The sequence below is a fragment of the Ambystoma mexicanum genome, chromosome 4q (genome assembly GCF_040938575.1).
Source record: "Ambystoma mexicanum isolate Mex_15411 chromosome 4q, UKY_AmexF1_1, whole genome shotgun sequence".
In the NCBI taxonomy this organism is placed as follows: Eukaryota; Metazoa; Chordata; class Amphibia; order Caudata; family Ambystomatidae; genus Ambystoma; species Ambystoma mexicanum.
Window position 1 is genome coordinate 760498089 of NC_090928.1, and position 22120 is coordinate 760520208.

General features: G+C 46.8%; 1 protein-coding gene across 1 annotated transcript in view; it reads left to right on the top strand.

Annotated features, from left to right (window-relative positions):
• The window catches only part of LOC138467288 (uncharacterized), a 5113521-nt gene that overhangs the window by 1463029 nt on the left and 3628372 nt on the right, over nt 1-22120 (top strand). The window contains exon 8 of the mRNA XM_069607285.1: nt 16194-16277. Within this exon, the coding sequence (XP_069463386.1) occupies nt 16194-16277 (84 nt within the window). The remainder of the gene's footprint in view (nt 1-16193; nt 16278-22120) is intronic.

Sequence of the window (22120 nt, forward strand, 5' to 3'; positions counted from 1 at the left end):
CAGCCCCTTTTCCTTTGCAGCTGGGGAGCAGGTGTAAGTGGATCTATGTCACCTGGCCTAGGCCCCGCTCACCTGGTGCCTTCCTGGTTGCGGCTCTTTTTCACCACTTAGCAAGCCCCGCCCACCTGGAGTCAAGAGAGAGAACGCATATCCTGGGCCCAACTGTGCTGGGGGGGGGTGTGGCCCTTATCTTCCGTGAGTGGATTCCTGCCACTGTCACTCCTACGCAGACCTACTCCTCCTTTGAATGCCTTGTCTGCCGACTCTCTCTCTCTCTCCTAGCCATTCCCTTACCGTGGCTACTATCTATCGCCCATCTTGTCAAATTTCCTCCTTCCTCTCCGAGTGGGCGGACCTCTCCTCCTCACTCCTGTCCTCAACCACCCAACACCTCTTTCTTGGAGACTTCAACATCCACCTTGATGCCTCCTGTCCTCCCTCTGGACTCTTTCGCGACCTCTGCGACTCTCTCTCACTCTCTATTCTCCCGTCTGGGCCGACTCATTCTGCAGGGCACACTCTTGATGCTCTGATCTCTTCTGACCTTTCCCTCTCTGTCCCTCTCTCCACTCCTCTCTCCTGGAGTGATCACTTTCTCCTATCCTCCCACCTCACCTTCCCTACCCCACAGGCAAAGCTACCCTCATCACTGCCACCCACCTTCGTGGTAATCCGACCCATGAAGCGCATGTCAGTTGAGGCTTTCGCTACCACCTTCTCGCCCCCCCTCCACCTTCGGCTGACTCCCACCCTAACACAGCCCTCTACACTCTCCACTCTGCTATATCTGATACTCTTGATATCCTTGCCCCTGTCATGAGAATCCGCCTGAAGCCCAAAGCCAAATGTAACTCCTGGTATGACTCGGATCTTGTCACCCTTAAACGCAAGTGCAGGGTGGCAGAGAGGAAATGGCATGCTTCATGGTCATCCTCTGACAAACTGGCCTGCCGCCTGCTCCAAAGGCAATACCGGCTCTCCGTTCTCACCAAGAAGAGAGCCCTTATCCAAGCCCGCATCTCTGTGGCATCTAACAATTTGGCTGAACTCTTTAAAATCTGCAAGGAGCTGGCCAACCCTGCTGCAGTCTCTACCTCTCCTGTCCCCTCCCAGGCCCTCTGCACGGCACTGGCCTCTCACTTCATTTCAAAAACTCAGGACATCCTGTCCTCACTCTCCTCCTATCACCTCCCCCCCTCTATTCCCTGCTCTTCCTCTGGCCCTTCTGCAGCCACCCCTCCTCCCTCCTTCTCTGCCTTTCCCCTTTTTTCTGCTGACGAGGTTTCGAGACAAGTCCGATCTACGAAAGTCTCGTCAAAACAGGTCCACCTCTGTTCCTCCAAAACTATCAAGGACCACATTGACTCCTTGGCTCCTGCCCTTGCTGACTTCTGCAATCACTCCTTCACCTCTGGAGTCTTCCCATCCCCCTCAAGCACTCCCTTGTGCACCCCCTTCTTAAGAAACCCTCTTCCGACCCCTCCTGCCCAGCTAACTATCGCCCAATCTCTATCACTCCCTTCCTGGGCAAGCTCCTGTAGAAACTGGCCATCTCCCAGCTTAATCTCCATGCTGAATCTGTTGGTAGTCTTCATGACCATCAGTCTGGCTTCAGAGCTGCCAGAAGCACGGAAACTGCTCTCCTGAACATCCATGAGGACCTGCTCTCAAACCTTGACTCTAACACCCCTTGTGTTCTCATTTTGCTCGATCTCTCTTCTGCCTTTGACACTGTCAACCACACCATCCTGCTCAACCGTCTCCATGATAACATGGGTATCACTGGTCAGGCTCTGGCGTGGCTGACCTCCTTCCTCTCCAATCGACCATCCCAGGTCCAAATGGGGTCCTTCCTCTCTGTCATTTTTTTCTCTACCTGTGGTGTCCCCCAGGGATCTAACCTCTCCCCCTGGCTGTTCAACCAGTATCTGGCACTTCTTGCCCACTGCATCGCTGCTCTCTGTCCCAACTTTCAGTGCTACGCGGATGATACCCAGCTAATTTTCAGGCTACCCTCGGCCTCCTCTTCCCCTTCCCTCATCTCTGACTGTCTTTCTGCTATACATGAATGGTGTGCCGCCAACGACCTGTGCCTTAATGCCAGTAAGACTGAGATACTCATCGGCACACCCACTCCCTCCTTCCCTGCAGCTCTCTGGCCGGGCTCCCTTGGCCCTCTTCCTGCTCCTACCTGCAAGGCAAAAAACCTGGGGTCATCTTCGACTCCACACTCTCTTTCTCTCCTCACATATCTGACGTCTCTAAGAAGTCACACTACCAGCTACACCTCCTCAGAGGTATCCTTCCTTTCCTCTCCTTCCCCCAGAAGCTCACTGTCTCTAGAGCCCTGGTTCTCTCGAAGCTGGACTACTGTAACAGCCTCTATCTAAATCTGCCTACCTCTACTCTCTGCCCTTTGCAACTCATCCAGAACAGGACTGCAAGACTTGTCCTTGGCCTCAAGCCCAGGGACCGTATCTCTCCAGGTCTGAAAAGACTACACTGGCTCCCAGCGGCTGCGAGGATTAAGTTCAAAACCCTCTGCATTGTCAACAAGGCCTTCTGGGGCCTTGGGCCAAAGTACCTTTAACTCCATCTTCCTAAATATCTTCCTTCTCGGGCTCTTCGCTCATCCACCTCCAACTCCCTCAGGGTCAGCCGCTTCTCCAAGCAACGAGCTGGGGGTAGATCTCTCTCCGCAGCAGGGGCCTCCCTTTGGAACAGCCTTCCTGCCTCCCTGAAACTTGAGGAGAACCATCTCCGGTTCCGGAAGCACCTCAAAACCTTCCTCTTTGCCTCTGCTTTCTCTCCCTCTCTCCCCTGCTAAAATCACTGAACCTGCACTGAATCTGCAACTGGGCCACTCACCGATCTCGGTCCTTGGCCCAGCCACTCTTCCCTGCACTGCCTCCCTGCACTACGGGACTGTCTCTGTATCCTACAGCCCCTCCTCCCGGCACTTACTTTGCACTTGCCACCAGCTGGCCCTATTATTTATCTTGTATTCTACTAACCCTGTACTGCACTTTCCCCTCTCCCTTTCCCCTTGCACTTTTCCCTTCCCCTCTACCCTTGCACTTGCGCAATCTGAATGACGCCTGGCATAGTAGGATTGTTGTCTGTCTCCCCTTGTCCCCCCCCCCTGCCTCGTCGCGCCTTGAAACACTTGTGTATAGGCGCGTTACAAATGCCATATCATATCATATCATATATCTAGTGTCCTCCTCTATGACAATATACACATGAACAGGTGTTTATATATCACCAATTAGGTAAGTGTGTACTGCTCACCAGTGTGTCTTCTTCAAGTGCATAAGGTGCTTTTCCATCATTTAATTCTGTGTTTCTCAGGGGGATGTTTTTCCACAGCGTTCCTCTTCTCCTCTTAGATCCAGACCTGTTAAATAACATGGTCTGAATGTAAAAGTACATAGCGTCATATTGCTCACACCTTTTAAGACAACACCCATCATTGCTACGTTTATGTTATACTCCCATGCGTGTACAGCTTATTTTCCTAGTTAATGTACAGTGGGCATCATGGTACAATCCGCTCCATTCTGGTGCCCAATCTATATCTCGAAATAAACTAATTTCCTAAACTGGCGGTTGCGTGATTATTTACTCCCATGACATACTTTTCTCACTCACTGTGTGTCATATGGAGTCTTTAAACTCACGGTTTGAGTCCTCGTGTACTTCTGTATACAGCCAGTTGTTACACTGGCTCGGGTCACTTGGCGCGTCATATGTTCGCTCCGCATTTACGTAATACAATCACGTGATGCGGTTTGTATGTCTCACAGATTGAGAGGAACTTGTCCTCTTTCTTTTTCCATACTAATTCTCATGTTGCTTGTAAACTGAACAGCCTGTCATACGGCTTTGGGCTATTGCAAGCCCGACCATGTTGATTTTCAAACCTTAACCTGCGCATCCAGCATAATTATTGTATAATCAATGATTATTTTTATCCAATGTATGTGGCATCAGAAATATGATGTGTGCTGCTAAGCCCTCAGATTTTTAATTATTGCTGGCACATATATATCTAATTAATAGGAAAGCAAAACAGGGGGTATGGGAGAAGGATAATAGTAGTTAATAATCCCAGCAGAGGTATAGAAGTTGTCATGATCTCTGCTTCCAAAAGGTCAGGGTTTTCCCAACTCCCTTGGAAGCAGATCCATAACCCAGGTTCCGAGTGCCAACCAGTCCCAATTGGGACCTTTTGGACCCAGTCCTGGCGCCAGTGGCACCAGGCTCATAAATATGCCCAGTCCCAGCGCTGGAAGCGCCGGGCTCATAATGCTTGGGTGGACTTACCTGCAGCAGACCATGCTGCTTACTTGCCTGCCAGTTGAGCCTCTGATCCTCTTCTGTTTGGAACTACTTTTCCTGTTGGGTGGGGCAGGAGCCACTCCCTAGGTTCAGAACACTGGAACTCTTCTGGAAAGCAGGAACTCTTTTCTTACCTAGGCGTGGCTGTGGAAGGAGACACCTAAGCACTACAGGAGGCTATTTAAACCACACCCGATGGATGAATCTTGCTTTGCGTTATTCTGCATCCTTTGCAGCAGAACGCTCATCGTGACTTCTGCATCTGATCCTGGGCCTAAGGAAAAAGGTTTACCATCCTGAATCCAGTCTTCAGCAACACCTATAAAGACAAGAAAGAAAAGGTTAGCATTACGGTCTTCAGTGACAGCTCTTCACTTACCTGGTCCATCGGCTGTCACCAACGCCTTGCGCTGCATTCCGGCATCTGAAAGACAAAGGCTTACCTACTCTTCGTGCGCTCCGGAGGGCTTCACACTGCATTCCGGCATCTGAAAGACAAAAGCTTACCAACTCTTCGCACGCTCCGGAGGCCTTCGGCGCTGCATCCCGCATCTGAAAGACAAAACAAGGTGCGTTTAAAGACATTGGGGAACTTTAATACTCACGTGCCATTACTCCTTTCCACATCTAACCCAGTGGGTATTCCGGCACCCTGCAGCCGCTCCGAACTTGTACCTATAAAATAAAAAGACAGTTAGAGCGCATCGTGAAGCAGGCAACAAGCGCTTACTTACGTGCTTCCAGGCGCTTCTATTGATCACACGGGCTCCATCTTCAACTCACTTCAGCCCGTCATCCGCCATCGCCGGAACCCTGCAAAACAAGAAACATCATTACTAAAGACTTGAAAGACATTAGAATTACTCGAAACTTACCGTTCGTGCAGTAAACGACGGACAGCAGTCCTCTGAAGTCAAGAGGCCTGCTCCCCTTATCCAGTGAAGAAACTGGTTACAGCACCCTGCCCCGAGGCAGATGGAGAGCACGGCGTTCACTTACCTAAGGTGAGAGCGTTAACCTTTGGGGTTCTACAGGAGAAGAGAAAGGGAAGAAGAGAGGGACATTCAATAACCCAGTTCCGTAATCCCATATTTTCTATCTGCAGACATCTTACCCTTCAAGTCAGACATACAGTGCACAGAGGTCCAGCCCAAAGAGCCAGCCCTGTGTTACACATCACCTTTGCAGATACGGCATACGCCCAGTCAAGACCGGCGCCTCTACGGGAATCAGGTGAGCGTTACAGAACGCAAAGCCTACCACAAAACTCCCGTCCAGGTGCTATGGAAACCTCGGATACTGACCAGCTAGCCCAGTTACTTGGGGAACTAAGGGCAGAAGTGCATGCAGCCCGTCAGGAAACGAACGCTCTAAGAAGGGAACTGATTATTTCCAAGGAGCGAACAGATGATCTCGCTAGACAATTGCTACAGTCACAAGCCGGACAGACCCCGTTACCCGCATCTGGGGGAAATCTTCCTTCTACATCCTCTATGAATCCAGTGCAGATCAACCTACCTGGGAATGTACCTCTGGCTCCGCCCGAACGATTTTCTGGTGACCCAAAGAGGTTTGCAGTATTTATCAATCAGTGCCGGTTGCATTTCTTATGCCGGCCAGCAGCCTTTCCAACTGATCAAGCTAAAGTAGCTTTCCTGCTTTCGTACCTTAGTGGCAATGCGGCAGACTGGTCGATCCCTCTAGTAAATCAAGATGATCCGGTCCTCCATGATTTTCAAGCTTTTCAGCTCAGTATGGAAAAACTGTTCGCAAGACATTCACAGGGGCAGGCCTTGGACAATGAGCTTCTTTCGTTGCGACAAGGTAATCAAGACCTTTTGGCTTATATTGCGTCTTTCAACAGACTGATAGTGGAAACTCAATGGCCTGAGGACAAAAGGATTACGCTGTTTTATAGAGGTCTACGTGGAGAGCTCAAAGATGTGTTAGCCCAAGTAGTGAATCCCCCACAAGATTGTTCGGACTATATAGACTTAGTCGTTCAAATAGATCACAGACTGCAGAACAGGAAGGCCGATCGTTCCAAGTTTGATGCTCGAGTATTTTCCAAACCGCCAACTCCTTCCAAAGGAGTAGACTCCGGGGAACCCATGCAAATAGGGGGTCTGAAAGGTCCTCTAACACAAAAGGAGCGGGAAAGGAGAAAACAGTTGCAATTATGCCTCTATTGCGGAAACTCAGGGCACTTTCTTCGAGACTGTCCGGTGAAACCTGCCAAGAAGGCAGTAGGAGCTGCAGTTACCAAAGTTACAAACTCTGAGCAGGGAAACGACCTCGCCCGACAAGAATAGAGGTCCTCTTGCCGAGCGTGAAAACCAGTTCCGTGACCTCGCATTTCGTGATACCTATGGTCCTCATTAGCCCTGATAATCCGGATCGATTACATGCAATTGAAGCTTACGTCGACAGCGGTGCCATCGGCAATTATGTGGATCATGAAATGGTTTTGCGGATGAATCTAACTCTTTGTCCCAAGGCTGTAAAGGACGTCATTACTACGGTGGATGGTACGGAGATAGCCTCCGGGCCAGTAACGCATACCACTCAAGAGGTGACGCTAGTAAGTCAAGATGGACACCATGAGAAGATCGTGTTCGATGTGATCAAGGCCCCTCAGTTTCAGATTATTCTAGGAATACCTTGGTTAGAGAAACACAATCCTTTGATCGATTGGCGAGCAAGAACGGTCCAGTTTCCAGAATGTGTCTCTACTTGTCACCCTCCACCTGGTGTTGCACTGGCAGCAATTTCTTCAGAGACTCCCCAGTTACCTCCCGAATACCTAGAATACCAAGATGTTTTCCGGAAGGATCAGGCTAACTCTCTACCTCCTCATAGGTCTTATGACTGCCAGATAGACCTGATACCTGGATCTACTCCTCCTTGTAGTAGAATTTATGCCCTCACCGAGCCTGAGAACCTTCACCTTCGACAATACCTGGATCAATACCTGGCAAATGGGTTTATTCGTCCTTCCAAGTCCCCTGCTTCTTCAGCTTTGTTCTTCGTTCCAAAAAAGGAAGGAGACCTTAGAACTTGTATAGATTATCGCTCCCTGAACCAGATCACCGTTAAGAATAGATATCCGTTACCTTTGATCCCTGAACTCCTGGACCAAGTCAGAAAAGCATGCATATATACAAAGCTGGATCTTAGAGGAGCTTACCACTTGGTACGAGTAAAAGAGGGCGATGAATGGAAGACGGCCTTCCGCACCAAGTATGGACTATTTGAATATCAGGTCATGCCCTTCGGACTTTGCAATGCCCCGGCCGCCTTTCAATATTTTATGAACGATGTCCTCAGAGAGCTCATAGATGTGTGTGTTGTTGTTTACATTGACGACATCCTCGTTTATTCTTCATCGGAATCTGAACATCGGAAACACGTGAAAATGGTCCTCGAAAGATTGCGTCAACACAAACTTTTCGCTAAGTTGGAAAAATGTGTTTTCAACGTGACTGAAGTTGAATTCTTGGGATTCATATTATCACCTGGCGGAGTGCGTATGGATTCAAAGAAGGTCGATGCAGTTCTCAAATGGCCATCACCATCCTCCGTAAAAGGTGTGCAAAGCATGTTAGGCTTCGCTAACTTTTACCGCAGGTTTATCCCCGAATTCTCTCGAATAGTCCAGCCCATCACTGCCTTGTTAAAGAAAAACAAACGTTTTGAATGGTCTACCGAGGCGGAACAAGCTTTCCAGGATTTGAAGACTAAATTTATCTCTGCACCAATCTTAAAACACCCTCGCCCCGAACTCCCCTACATCGTGGAAACTGATGCTTCAAGCCTTGCCATGGGGGCAGTTCTATCACAAAAGGACCCGGTAACCAATCAGTTGCATCCCGTGGCATTTTGGTCCCGCAAATTCTCGCCTCCTGAAATCAATTACACGATTACTGACAAGGAACTTCTGGCTATCAAGTCTGCCTTTAAGGCTTGGCGGCATTATCTGCTGGGGGCCCGACACACCGTTACTGTGATTACGGATCACCGAAACCTGCAATATTTGAAAACCGCAAAAGCCCAATCCTCTAGACAACTCCGTTGGGCATTATTCTTTGCCGAGTTTGACTTCATAATTACCTATCGACCTGGTACAAAGAACGGTAAAGCTGATGCCCTTTCTCGGATGGGAGTGGAAGAACACTTGATCAACCCTAAACCTGTACCAATTATTCCCGAACAAAGAATTCTGGGTGTAATCGCCACAGAATCCATAGAGGAAGTTAAGGATAAGGCCAGGCAACTTGTAACTCCAGCAGACATACAGAATTGGCATCTGCAGGGAAAGGACTTTGCAGTAAAGGACAACTTATTGTATTTCCAAGAACGATTATACCTACCCAGCACAGATTTACAGAAAAAAGTAATCTCTTGTTATCACGATTCTTTAATGGAAGGACATCCCGGTATGGCCAAGACCTCAGAAAAGATCAAGTGCTACTTCTGGTGGCCGTCTTGGAAAAAAGATATCAGAGACTTTATAATGTCCTGTGGAATATGCGCCCAAAACAAGAGTCAAAAGGAAAGACCAGCAGGCCTCTTACGCCCTATTGACATCCCACCTCGCCCTTGGCATACGCTTTCTATGGACTTCATCACCGATCTACCCCCATGCTCCGGATACAATACGATTCTAGTAATCGTGGACTTATTCTCCAAGATGGCGCATTTCATTCCGCTCAAAGGCTTGCCAACAGCAGCAACTCTGGCCCGAGAATTTCTCGAAAACATCGTCCGACTGCACGGTTTTCCTTCGGTTCTAATTTCGGATCGAGGTAGTCAATTTATTTCTCATTTTTGGCGAAGTTGCTGTCGGTCGCCTCAAATTGATGTGAGACTATCGACCAGTCACCACCCTCAGACCGACGGACAAACCGAGAGGACCAATCAAACTCTGGAACAGTATTTACGCTGCATGCTGCAACAAACTGAAAAAACTTGGAAAGACATCCTTTGGATAGCCGAATATGCCTACAATAACTCTGTCCATTCGGGAACTGGGAAAACCCCGTTTTTTCTTTTGTACGGCAGTCACCCTCGAACCTCGGAGTTGGATCCCCTCCAAGATCTTGAAACACCAGCAGTAGACTACCTGCATTCTACAATCACCCAAGCCTTTAAGGAAGCTGTTTCTCACCTTCAAAGGGCTAAAGAACAATACAAGAAAGGAGCAGATCAACATCGGAAGGAAGCCCCTCAATATCAAGTAGGGGATCAAGTCTGGTTATCAACCAAATATCTACCTCTAAAAGGGCCATGCACATTCAACCCAAGATACCTTGGTCCCTATTCCATCACTACCATAGTAAACCCAGTAGCGGTCAAGTTGGACTTGCCCCAACACATGAAGATACATCCGGTCTTCCACGTCTCTCTATTAAAACCCGTGCAACCTCAAACCCGACTAACTAAATCTCCAAAACCTATCCTAGTTGATGGAGAACTCGAGTTTGAAGTCAAAAGCATTCTGGACTCCAAGATCTCCAAATCTAAACTATTTTACCTAATTGACTGGAAAGGCTACGGCCCCCAAGAGAGATCCTGGGAACCTGCCGAATATGTCCACGCTCCTCGCCTAATCAAAAGATTTCACCGAACATTTCCTGACAAGCCAAAACCCCCGGAGAAGCCCGGTTTGGGAGGGGCCTTGAGGGGGGGTACTGTCATGATCTCTGCTTCCAAAAGGTCAGGGTTTTCCCAACTCCCTTGGAAGCAGATCCATAACCCAGGTTCCGAGTGCCAACCAGTCCCAATTGGGACCTTTTGGACCCAGTCCTGGCGCCAGTGGCACCAGGCTCATAAATATGCCCAGTCCCAGCGCTGGAAGCGCCGGGCTCATAATGCTTGGGTGGACTTACCTGCAGCAGACCATGCTGCTTACTTGCCTGCCAGTTGAGCCTCTGATCCTCTTCTGTTTGGAACTACTTTTCCTGTTGGGTGGGGCAGGAGCCACTCCCTAGATTCAGAACACTGGAACTCTTCTGGAAAGCAGGAACTCTTTTCTTTCCTAGGCGTGGCTGTGGAAGGAGACACCTAAGCACTACAGGAGGCTATTTAAACCACACCCGATGGATGAATCTTGCTTTGCGTTATTCTGCATCCTTTGCAGCAGAACGCTCATCGTGACTTCTGCATATGATCCTGGGCCTAAGGAAAAAGGCTTACCATCCTGAATCCAGTCTTCAGCAACACCTATAAAGACAAGAAAGAACAGGTTAGCATTACGGTCTTCAGTGACAGCTCTTCACTTACCTGGTCCATCGGCTGTCACCAACGCCTTGCGCTGCATTCCGGCATCTGAAAGACAAAGGCTTACCTACTCTTCGTGCGCTCCGGAGGGCTTCACACTGCATTCCGGCATCTGAAAGACAAAAGCTTACCAACTCTTCGCACGCTCCGGAGGCCTTCGGCGCTGCATCCCGCATCTGAAAGACAAAACAAGGTGCGTTTAAAGACATTGGGGAACTTTAATACTCACGTGCCATTACTCCTTTCCACATCTAACCCAGTGGGTATTCCGGCACCCTGCAGCCGCTCCGAACTTGTACCTATAAAATAAAAAGACAGTTAGAGCGCATCGTGAAGCAGGCAACAAGCGCTTACTTACGTGCTTCCAGGCGCTTCTATTGATCACACGGGCTCCATCTTCAACTCACTTCAGCCCGTCATCCGCCATCGCCGGAACCCTGCAAAACAAGAAACATCATTACTAAAGACTTGAAAGACATTAGAATTACTCGAAACTTACCGTTCGTGCAGTAAACGACGGACAGCAGTCCTCTGAAGTCAAGAGGCCTGCTCCCCTTATCCAGTGAAGAAACTGGTTACAGCACCCTGCCCCGAGGCAGATGGAGAGCACGGCGTTCACTTACCTAAGGTGAGAGCGTTAACCTTTGGGGTTCTACAGGAGAAGAGAAAGGGAAGAAGAGAGGGACATTCAATAACCCAGTTCCGTAATCCCATATTTTCTATCTGCAGACATCTTACCCTTCAAGTCAGACATACAGTGCACAGAGGTCCAGCCCAAAGAGCCAGCCGTGTGTTACACATCACCTTTGCAGATACGGCATACGCCCAGTCAAGACCGGCGCCTCTACGGGAATCAGGTGAGCGTTACAAAGTCTCCTCACCGCATATTAACATGTCCTGCACAGGATGCCCTATCCTGCAATGGATAGCAGCTCTCAGATGTTCTGATCATTTTCAAATTAATATGTTAAGCCTGTCAAATATCTTTATTAATTTCATCCTCCCTGTATGTCATGTGGGGGGATTCAGTGTAACATCTCCTTCCTCATTGTTATGATGTCCTCAACAATTTCTTCATTTAGACCTTGCTTATAGCTGTTGAGCCGGAACATCTATATTTCCTCCTCTTTTTGGTATGTTCATTTTTTCCAAAATTGTCCATGAAATAGCATTTTGTTCCGCCAGTAGCACTGTGATACGCTTGGTCCTGATATTGGACCGATGTTCGCATATTCTCACCTTGATGACCTTCCTGGTCATACCTATATATCACTTTTTGCATGGACATCTAATCAAATAGATGACATTTATTGTGTTGCAGTTGGTTAGAGACCTTTGTTCCCATGGTAGTGTCCACCCTATGTCTATCTCTTTTGTCTACTTGGTAAAGGGGCACCCCGAGCATTCGCCACATGAGGTATGTCCTACCACTTTCGGCAGGCCCAATAATCTGGTCTGGTTTTCAACCCCCTGGTAGTTTTCTCTGTAGGTGTTAACAAATGTGTCTCGCAAGTTTTTTCCTTTTCTTAATTGCAAAAGGGGGACCACTAGGGTAACCTGTCCGACATTCAACATAGGCCAAAGTTTCTTGACCTCATTATACAATAATGATGCTGGATGCGCTGGTTAAGTTTCTTGACCTCATTATACAATAATGATGCTGGATGCGCTGGTTAAGTTTTGAAAAAATTAACATGATCGGGCGTGAAATAGCCCAAAGCCGTATGACAGGTTGTTCAGTTTACAAGCAACATGAGAATAAGTGTGGAAAAATAAAGAGGACAAGTTCCTGTCAATATGTGAGGCATACAACCCACATTACGTGATTGTATCACGTAGATGCAGAGCGAGCATATGACCCGCCAGGTGACTTAAGCCAGTGTAACAGCTGGCTGTATACGGAGTACGCAGGTGAGTGAGAAAAGTATGTCATGGGAGTAAATAATCATGCGACCCCCAGCTTAGGAAATGAGTGCCTGTCGAGATATAGTTTGGGCACCAGAATGGAGCGGATTGTACCGTGATGCACACTGTACATTAGCTAGGAAAATAAGCTGCATAAGCATGGGAGTATAACATCAACGCAGCAATGATGGGTGTTGTCATAAAGGGTGTGAACAATATGACGGTATGTACCTTTATATTTAGACCATGTTATTTAACAGGTCTGGATCTAAGAGGAGAAGAGGAGTGTTGTGGAAAAACATCCCCTTGAGAAACACACAGAATGAAAAGATGGAAAAGCACCTTATGTACTTGAAGAAGACACATTGGTGAGCAGAACACACTTACCTAATTGATGATATATAAACACCTGTTCATGTGTATACTGTCATAGAGGAGGACACTAGATATATGCATTCTCTCTCTTGACTCCAGGGAGAACATGTAAGCTGGGTGACAACAACAAGATCAAAGAAAAAAGTAAAAAGAAAAAAGTAGAGAGTAAGAAAATAGAAGTGTGGGAATGGTAATGCCATTTCACACATGACATATATAAAAATAGAAAATATAGTGATGGTTCCCAATTTTACATTTTCCCTTTTTAGGGTGTTGCAAAAAACAAATCAAGATAAAAAGAAGATTGAAGAAGAGAGAAAACTCCTGCAAAACAAGATGGAGCCCTTGATACAAAGAATTATGTTTCCTCTGTAACTTGTGACCCCGACAAATGTGTCAGGTTTTAGTCCTGGAGAAGGCGGGCACACTAATATTTATACTCCCCCCTGAAGCCCTCCCTTGTACACCCTCTTCTTAAGAAACCATCTGCTGACCCCTCCTGCCCGGCTAACTATCGTCCAATTTCCATCACTCCTTTCCTGAGCAAACTCCTGGAAAAGCTAGCCATCTCCCAGCTTAATCTTCACTCTGAAACGGGTGGCTGTCTCCATGACCATCAGTCTGGCTTCAGAGCTGCCAGAGCACAGAAACTGCTCTCCTGAACATCTGAGAAGACCTGCTCTCCAATCTCTATTCCAACACCCCCTGTGTCCTCATCTTACTTGATCTCTCTTCTGCCTTTGATACGGTCAACCATGCCATCCTGCTCAAATGTCTCCGTGATAACTTGGGTATCACTGATCAGGCCCTGGCTTGGCTGACCTCCTTCCTCTCCTCTATCTCGATCTCTACCTGTGGTGTTCCCCAGGGGTCTAACCTCTCTCCCTGGCTGTTCAACCAATACCTGACACTTCTTGCCCACCGCATTGCCGCTCTCAGCCCAAACTTTCAGTGCTATGCAGATGACACTCAGCTCATTTTCAGGCTCCTTTCAGCCACCTCTTCTCCTACTCTCATCTCTGACTGTCTGTCCTCCATCCAGGAGTGGTGTGCCGCAAATGATCTCTGCCTTAATGCCAGTAAGACAGAGATTCTTCTCATCAGCACACATGCTCCCTCCTTTCCTGTCACTCTCTGGCTGGCCTCTCTTGGACCTCTTCCTGCTCCCACCTGTGAGGCTAAAAACCTCACTGTCATCTTAGACTCCACACTTTCCTTCTCTCCTCACATCTCTGACGTCTCTAAGAAGTTACACCTCCTCAGAGGTATTCTTGCTTTCCTCTCCTTCCCCCAGAAGCTCACTGTCTCCAGAGCTCTCGTTCTCTATAGGCTGGACTATTGCAACAGCCTCTTTCTAAACCTGCCTGCCTCTGCTCTCCGCCCTCTGCAACTCATCCAAAACAGGACTGCAAGACGTGTCCTTGGCCTCAAGCCCAGGGATCGTATCTCTCCAGGACTGAAATCTCTGCACTGGCTCCCAGTGGCAGCGAGGATTAAGTTCAAAACCCTCTGCATTGTCCACAAGGCTTTCTGGGGCCTGGGACATCAATACCTTCAACTCTCTCTTCCTAAATATCTTCCTTCTCGAGCTCTTCGCTCATCCGCCTCCAACTCCCTCAGGGTTAGTTGCTTCTCCAAGCAGCGAGTTGGTGGTAGATCTCTTTCGTCTGCTGGGGCCTCCCTCTGGAACAGCCTCCCTGCCACTCAGGAATTTGAGGAGAACCATCTCCGGTTACGGACGCATCTCAAGACCTTCCTCTTTGCTTCTGCTTTCTCTCCTCCTCTACCCTGCTGATCTCCTGGCTAAATTTGAAACTGCAGTGGTTACCTGGCTACCCTCTGATCTCGGGCCCAGGTCCACCCCGCCAGTTGCTCACCTGCACTGCCCCCCTGGCAACCCTTGCACTCAGGGACTGTTTCTGTATCCATACAGCCCCTACTAATACTTGACACCTGTTGTCTGCACTTACCCTTGCACATGCCGCCATCTGACTACATCTTTTGTTTTTCATATTGTTTTTATTTATTTTTACTGTCATCCTATGTACTGCACTGCCCCTCTCCTTTTCCCATACACTTTTCCCCCTTGCCCTCTCTCCTGCACTTGCGTGATCTCAATGCCACCTGGCCTAGTAGAATCGTTGTCTCTGTCTTCCCTCTGTTTCCCCTCCCTTTCCTCTTGGAGCCTTGAAACACTGGTGTATAGGCGCGTTATAAATGCAATTTCATATCATACCGCTGAAACCGGTCGACCTGATAGAGGTTCAGGGTGATGGGAAGAACCCACAAGACTTCTAGATGGATTAAAAAGCATGGTTGAAATACTTTGTTTTAATTTAGCAGGCTAGATCAGTAAAGGGTTCTGTGGAATATAACATACAAGAAACCATTGTTTTTAAAAGAAGAATTTCTTTGCTATAAAATACATGAGAAGGAAGGTGTAAAAGTAAAATTAACTCACTTAAGTGTGCGTTTTTTTAGCTTTGAGGAAAGAAGTGAGTGAGCTAAGGATTAGTCTCTTCTCTATCACCTACCCTATACAGGCGGCACAACAGCGCTGACTAGGGATAGTGCACAACATCTAGGGGTAGCTAGTTTCTTTAGATAGGGATATTTAGTGAATTGTAGGCCACTGTAGATGTAGAAGTTATGAATAATTAACTCGAATAATTTCTGCTTGTTTTGTGTGATAAACTAGTGGGATGGAGAACATTGTATTTTGAGCGTATCCTGACAAAGTATGTGACGAGTAACGCGGAAGACTGGTGGAAAAGGGTTTGTGCTATGTCAGATACCTAATTAACTATTGCTGCTGTCAATTATTTAAAAAAAGTTTTTGAAACAGTGAAGAGCTATTATGAAATGTAACTCATAGTGGCTCTTTAGCTTATTCTGTGTTGTAATGTGCACATTTTTTCTTTTTAGAAATGGGTTCTTAAAATTTTGATGAATTGTAATAGTTTTATAATAGTTGAATTTAAATGGAATTTTAGAAGAATTGTGTGATGATTTATTTGTTTTATAATATAGGTTAAGTAAGGAAAATGCAAAAGGTATGTAATAAACTAAACACAATAAAAATAAAATAAATACAATAACTAGTTTGTCATTGTAGGTACTGTACATAACAAAAAGATACAAGGCTTCCGCAAAAAGCTGTAGTAGTTGTAGCATTCAAATGATGTTTACACTTAAATTCTATGTTAGTTAAATGAGAAATATTTACCTTTGTAAATTAAAGATTGAAATGACACAAATATTTTATCAGTATTATTATTACTTGTTTGTCACAGAAGCCCCAGTGAACACAGAAGAAACTCCTGGATTTTCAATTGCAATATCAGGAAAACAGTCAAAAATTGTCACAAAAAAACCAAGTAAGTCAATTGCATAATACAGTATTCATGAATAAAAAATAGGTATTGTTATTGGTTTAAATCTCTTGTTTTCTTTATTTAAATTTACTGTAATGATCCGGATGTTCATTTATACATCTGGATATAAGGATCGGATGGAAAAACATGCTGTAAGCACAGTCAAACAATGATACATCACTGCAAATGTTGTTGAAGTAAGGGATACATGGAATAAAACGGCAATGATGCTTATTTCCTTGTAAAATCCTTCCAAATTGGTAACATCCAAAGTCCTGGTTATGTTATTTAAAGGAATGGGACGTCTGTGGCTCCACACCTCAGTTTTCCATGCACTGAAGACCACGTCCCAGCCATGGTCATCACAGTAAACTTCCATTAACGGACAGTCAAACTGGTTTTTGATTTAACATTACGGCACAGATCATAACACACATTTCCCTGCTGTTGATGTGTGCGGCCGTCGGACCATTAAGCACTCAACGTGCTCACACCTCCAATTCATATTGCCACAATGTCACAAGTTGTTACATTCACAGAGTACCCCACACCCCCACATGAACAAGATTTAACCTCTAAGGTACCAGGAAAGGGGGAAATTAGCACAAGATGACGGGAAATGGAACACTAATCCTGGTCCCTCCCAGCAACCTAAAAGGAAATAAACATGGGTCAGAGCTGATGTTCAAGCTGACAAAAGAACCTCCAACCGTCCAATAACATTTCCTGGTACCTGCCATTTCCTTATTCCTGGGATTGAAGGGAGCAATAGGTAAGTCCATAGACCATAGAGACCGTCTGAGGAACAACACGATCAAGCAAAAACAAACAAGGACCTACCCTGGGTGACACAAGGACAAATCTATAAGCAAAACGTATTCAGGACAGGTCAAGATGAACATTGGTTGCATAAAGGAAGAATCTGGCTCAAATACCAAGTTCAATTCCCTGTAACCATAGGAAGTATGCAGGGGTCGTCCAAAAACAATACGTCAGTCAGCATTGGAAATGTAAATCAGTTCAAAATATCCAAAGGAAATAGACAGAGGAAGTCCAGGAGGATTTTAGCAACACTGAAGGAATCCAAAAACCAAACAATCAAGCAGTGAGATTAAGCAGATCCATTAAGGCAGGTGATGTTGGCTATCAAGGGAATTAGTCCATAACACTCAGGAATGGAGCAAATTAATGATCATTACCCGTGAAGATAAGGTAGCCAGGAAAGCGCAGGGAAGAGGAGAAAACAAAATAACGCCTGACACGGGCAGCAGAGCTTATCATTGTCAAGCAGCTTGCTGCGTCCCTCAGTGAGTCTTATTTCCAGGCTTCCAGGATTCAAATTCCCCAGAATCATGCCCAGACAGCAGGGATGTCAATTCACCAAAATACCAGGGGTAGCGGAAATGACATCATTTGACCCCACCCCCAAGTGACATCACAGGAAGTGATGGCCCACTACTTTCAGATGCGCCTAACACCTCTGTTTCCAGACACTCATTTCAGCCAGATATAAGAACCGAGGCACAGAGGGAGGCAAGATTTGTCCACGATCACACATTTGGGGAATGTCATTTTCTAGACTCGACGTGGAGCCTATATGTAAAACTGTTAGGCAGAAACCTGTGCAGTTCCCTCTGGGACCACTGCAAAAGATTTAAGACTACAGGTGGTTGGCAGTAAACCCAATTGGTAGCAGTCTGTACCACCCAGATTTACCTGGTAGCTGTGGCGGAGCAGTCAGACTTCTTTCAAGAAGAGTTAAGCAGTATACAGAGTATTCACAATAGGTGAAAGGAACACAGTAGAACAAGCAAACACTGACCAGAGCTTGGTGTAAAAGAGATATAATTATTTATTTAAAAACACATCTAGTAAAACACACTGGCACTAATATCAAGCAGTTCAAAAACATGGTCACTAAAAGATATACACTCCCTTCAACGATTAGTTAGACAAGTCTTAAGTGAAGCAACACTTATTTGCAGACAGCGGTGAGCGCTTAACGAAGATGGCACTCTAAACAATCGGTTTAAAAGGGAGAGAAAAGCAGAGCAAAGATAGAAACATATCCCAACACTTTCGGAAGAACACAGTAGGAGAAGAAGGCAGGTTAAAACCGTAAAGTCAAAGTTAACAAGGCCGGACCCACTTTAAGAGGCTCCGGTCGAAATGTGTCCAAGGTCACATGGTTCAAAGTGCCCAAAAGTCTTGCAATAAGTTCAGAAAGAGTTGGACCAAAAAGAAAGGGACCAGTTAGATGGTCAGGGCGGCCAGCCCAGTCCAGAAGGTTAAGGGATTATTGTTACCTTGTAGCAAACTTTAGAAAGGGAGGCCTGGCGGACACGGTACCTTAAAATGGTGAGAACGCTCCAGCGGGGGCAGTTGTTCCTGGCAGCAGGTGCAAGTCGGTGCTTCGTCCGGAGGAAGAGAGGATCTCGTCGGGGAGGAAAGCAGGAGTCCGTTGCACTGCCAGGGAAGAAACCAGCCGCGGAGTTCTCAGGTAAAAGGAGCAGTCCGTTTATTCGCGGTCCAGTGGTAAGTGGCTATCCGGTTGCCGGGGTGCTTGGCACGGGCAATTCGACCACAAGACATCCTGGGATGCGAAAAAGGAAGGTAAACTGGTTGTGCCCACCAGTCAGAGGAAGAAGACTCTCCAGCTGGGAGATCTCCTCTGTCGTTGGGAAGTGGTGAGTCGGTTCAGCAGGGCTCCACCGGTGGTGTCGTCGTAGCAGGCCGGATCAGCTTCTCCCTCGTCTGACTTTTAGGTCCTGTGGCGACTTCTGAAGTTCCAGTCTGAAAAGCCCTGCTTTTATGCAGCACACCCCCATTCACTCAGCCTAGCTGTCAATCAAACATGCTAAGTGGTGAGCCGGCCGGCTCACCACTTGGGCCAATCACAAGAGTGCGACTTGAGTTACCAAGGTAACTCAGTCCAGGGTGCCTAAACCCCATCCCACACCCGCTGTGGTACCCACACAGAGTGGCACCACTTTTGGAGGCTTCTGTGGAGAAGCCCGCCAAAAAGTGAAACAAAGGGCTCGACCTTTGGTTTGGAGTTACAGAGGCGAACACAAACGCCATTTTAAAACCAAGTTCTGGCAGAAAATACCAACCGGCGAATTAATATTAAATAAATAAACCGGCGGTATGTTCGAGGCTATGAGAATTAAATAATTAAAGTTGGTAGCCTCGAACAATGGGAAAATCCCATAGGAATATATTTGCGGTCGAATATAAAAAGTAGTATCCACTGCCACCAGCCAAAACTCGATCAGGGGGGATGGAGACGTGCCCCCTCGACTAACAGACCCCGGGGCAATCGAATTGCCCCGACCAGTATGTCCACAATATGATGGTTTGTACTGGTTTCTGTTCATAATTTGGGACTAGTAAAGCCAATGGTGACTTTACATGCCCTGGGTCTACAGTAGTCAGTCCCAGGGTATGGAGTCTATGGTGGGGTGTCACTATGACACCCCTGTGTAACTGCACGGAGGGTGCTGTGTAACACACATAGTAAAAACACATGAGACCCTATGGAGTTAAGGACCCCATAGCCCATAAAACACATTAACAGTCAAAGAAACACCATAAATCATGTCCAAGAGTGGGAGAAAAAGAGTCTCACTCTTGGCAGGAGAAAAAAACAAACTCCAGAAATCCAGCAAAGCTGCTGGGGGACTCACTAGGTTAGGAAATTCAGCCTAACGAGAGAATTCTCCCTAACACTCGCCCCCCCCCCCAGACTAAGGGACAGGAGGATTTAATCCACTCCTGGATGAATCTCATACCTCTAGTTGATGACATACATCCTAGAGAGACCATCAGCATTTTGGTGGTGACACCCTGACCTGTGCTCAATGGTGAAATCAAACCCTTGCAGGCAGATTGACCATCTCAATAGTTTTGGGTCTTCCCCTTTCATTTGCATTAACCATCTCAAGGGTTGGTGGTCAGTCTGAATGACAAAAGTAGAACCATACAAGTATGGCCTAAACTTCTTCAGAGCCCACACAATAGCAAAACACTCTCGTTCAATGGTTGCCCACCTTGTTTCAGGATCCTTCAGTTTTCTACTGATGAAGCAAATGGGGTGCTCCCTACCTTTCCCATCCAGTTGACTGAGGACTGCACCTATTCCTACATTTGAAGCATCTGTTTGCACAATGAAAGTTTAGTGGTAGTCAGGAGCTCTGAGTACTGGGTTTGGCAAAGAGCCTTTATCAGGGTTTCAAAGGCCTGATTGCATTCCTCATTCCACCTAACCTTTTTAGGGAATTTAGGAGAGGAGATGACATTCAGTGGAGAAGCAATGGACCCATAGTTCTCAATGAAATTCCTGTAATACCCAGTGAGGCATAAGAAGGCTCTCACCTGAGTTTGAGTAGTAGGTGTTGTCCAATTTTGCACAGCTTCAATCTTACTGGGCAAAGGCCTTATTTCTCCACCTCCTACCTCATGTCCAAGGTAGACCACTTTACTCTGTCCAATCTGGCATTTACTCGCCTTTATGGTCAGATTGGCCTTTCCAAGAGCCTGCAAAACATATCTTAGGTGGTCCACATGTTCCTCCCAGGAATTGCTGAACACTGCTATGTCATCCAAGTATGCCATGCAGAAGTCCTCCATCCCATTCAGAACCTGGTTTACCATCCTTTGAAATGTAGCAGGTGCATTTTTCAATCTAAAAGGCATAACCTTAAACTGGTATAAGCCAACTGGGGTAGAAAATTCAGTTTTCTCCTTGGCATGGTCTGTCAGGGCTATTTGCCAATAGCCTGACGTCAAGTCAAATGTGCTGAGGAACTTGGCTGCACCAAGTCTATCCACCAATCATCTGTCCTTGGCAAAGGGTGGGCATCAGTCTTAGTGACTGTATTAAGAGCTCTGTAATCCACACATAATCTAAGTTCTTTAGATCCTGCCTTTGGTACTAACACAACTGGGCTAGACCATGGACTAGTAGAGGGCTCTATTACCCCGAGATCAAGCATCTTGCTGACCTCACCTTTGATGTGGGTTCTTACATTTTCTAACATTCGATATCCTCTGCTTTTGACTGACAGACAGTCACCAGTGAGTATGTCATGCTGTCCCCAAGGGGTCAAGCCTGGTGAAAGTGAGAACAGGGAGGCAAACTGATTCAACATGGATTTGCACTCTTCCTGTTGCTCAGGTGTCAGATTTGAAGAGAGATTTACTCCTTCAATCTTTTCGTCTAAAGGTAAGCCTCTGAGGAGATCAGGAAGAGCTTCACTCTCTTCTTCTTCCTCTGATGATGCTAGAAGCAAAGCTCCTACATCAGGTCTGGAGACATACGCTTTTAGTCTGTTGGTGTGGAAGACTGTTGGAGCCTCCTTGGTGATTGCCCAAGTCCACCAGATAGTTGACCTCTCCAAGTTTACCCACAACTTTGAAGGGTCCCATCCATTTGTCTTGCAAGGCCCTCTGCCTTGTTGGAATCATAACGAGAACTAGCTGGTCCTGAGTAAACTCAACCATGTTAGCCTTTTGGTCATGCCAGTGCTTGACCAATGCTTGTCCGGCTTTCAAGTTATCACTTGCTTCTGCCATCATTTGTGACATTCTCCTTCGGATACCTATCACATAGTCAGTCACTCTGACTGGCTTGGGGAAAGGAGCACTCTCCAACCCCTCCTTGATCAGGGCCAATGGACCTCTGACCGGATGACCATAAAGAAGTTCAAAGGGAGAATAACCTACTCCCTCCTGAGGGACTTCTCTATTAGCAAATAGAAGGCATGGCAGTAGAAGGTCCCACTTTCTTTTAAGGGGGTCCTCTAAAGCACCTATCATGCTCTTCATGGTTCTGTTGAACCTTTCAA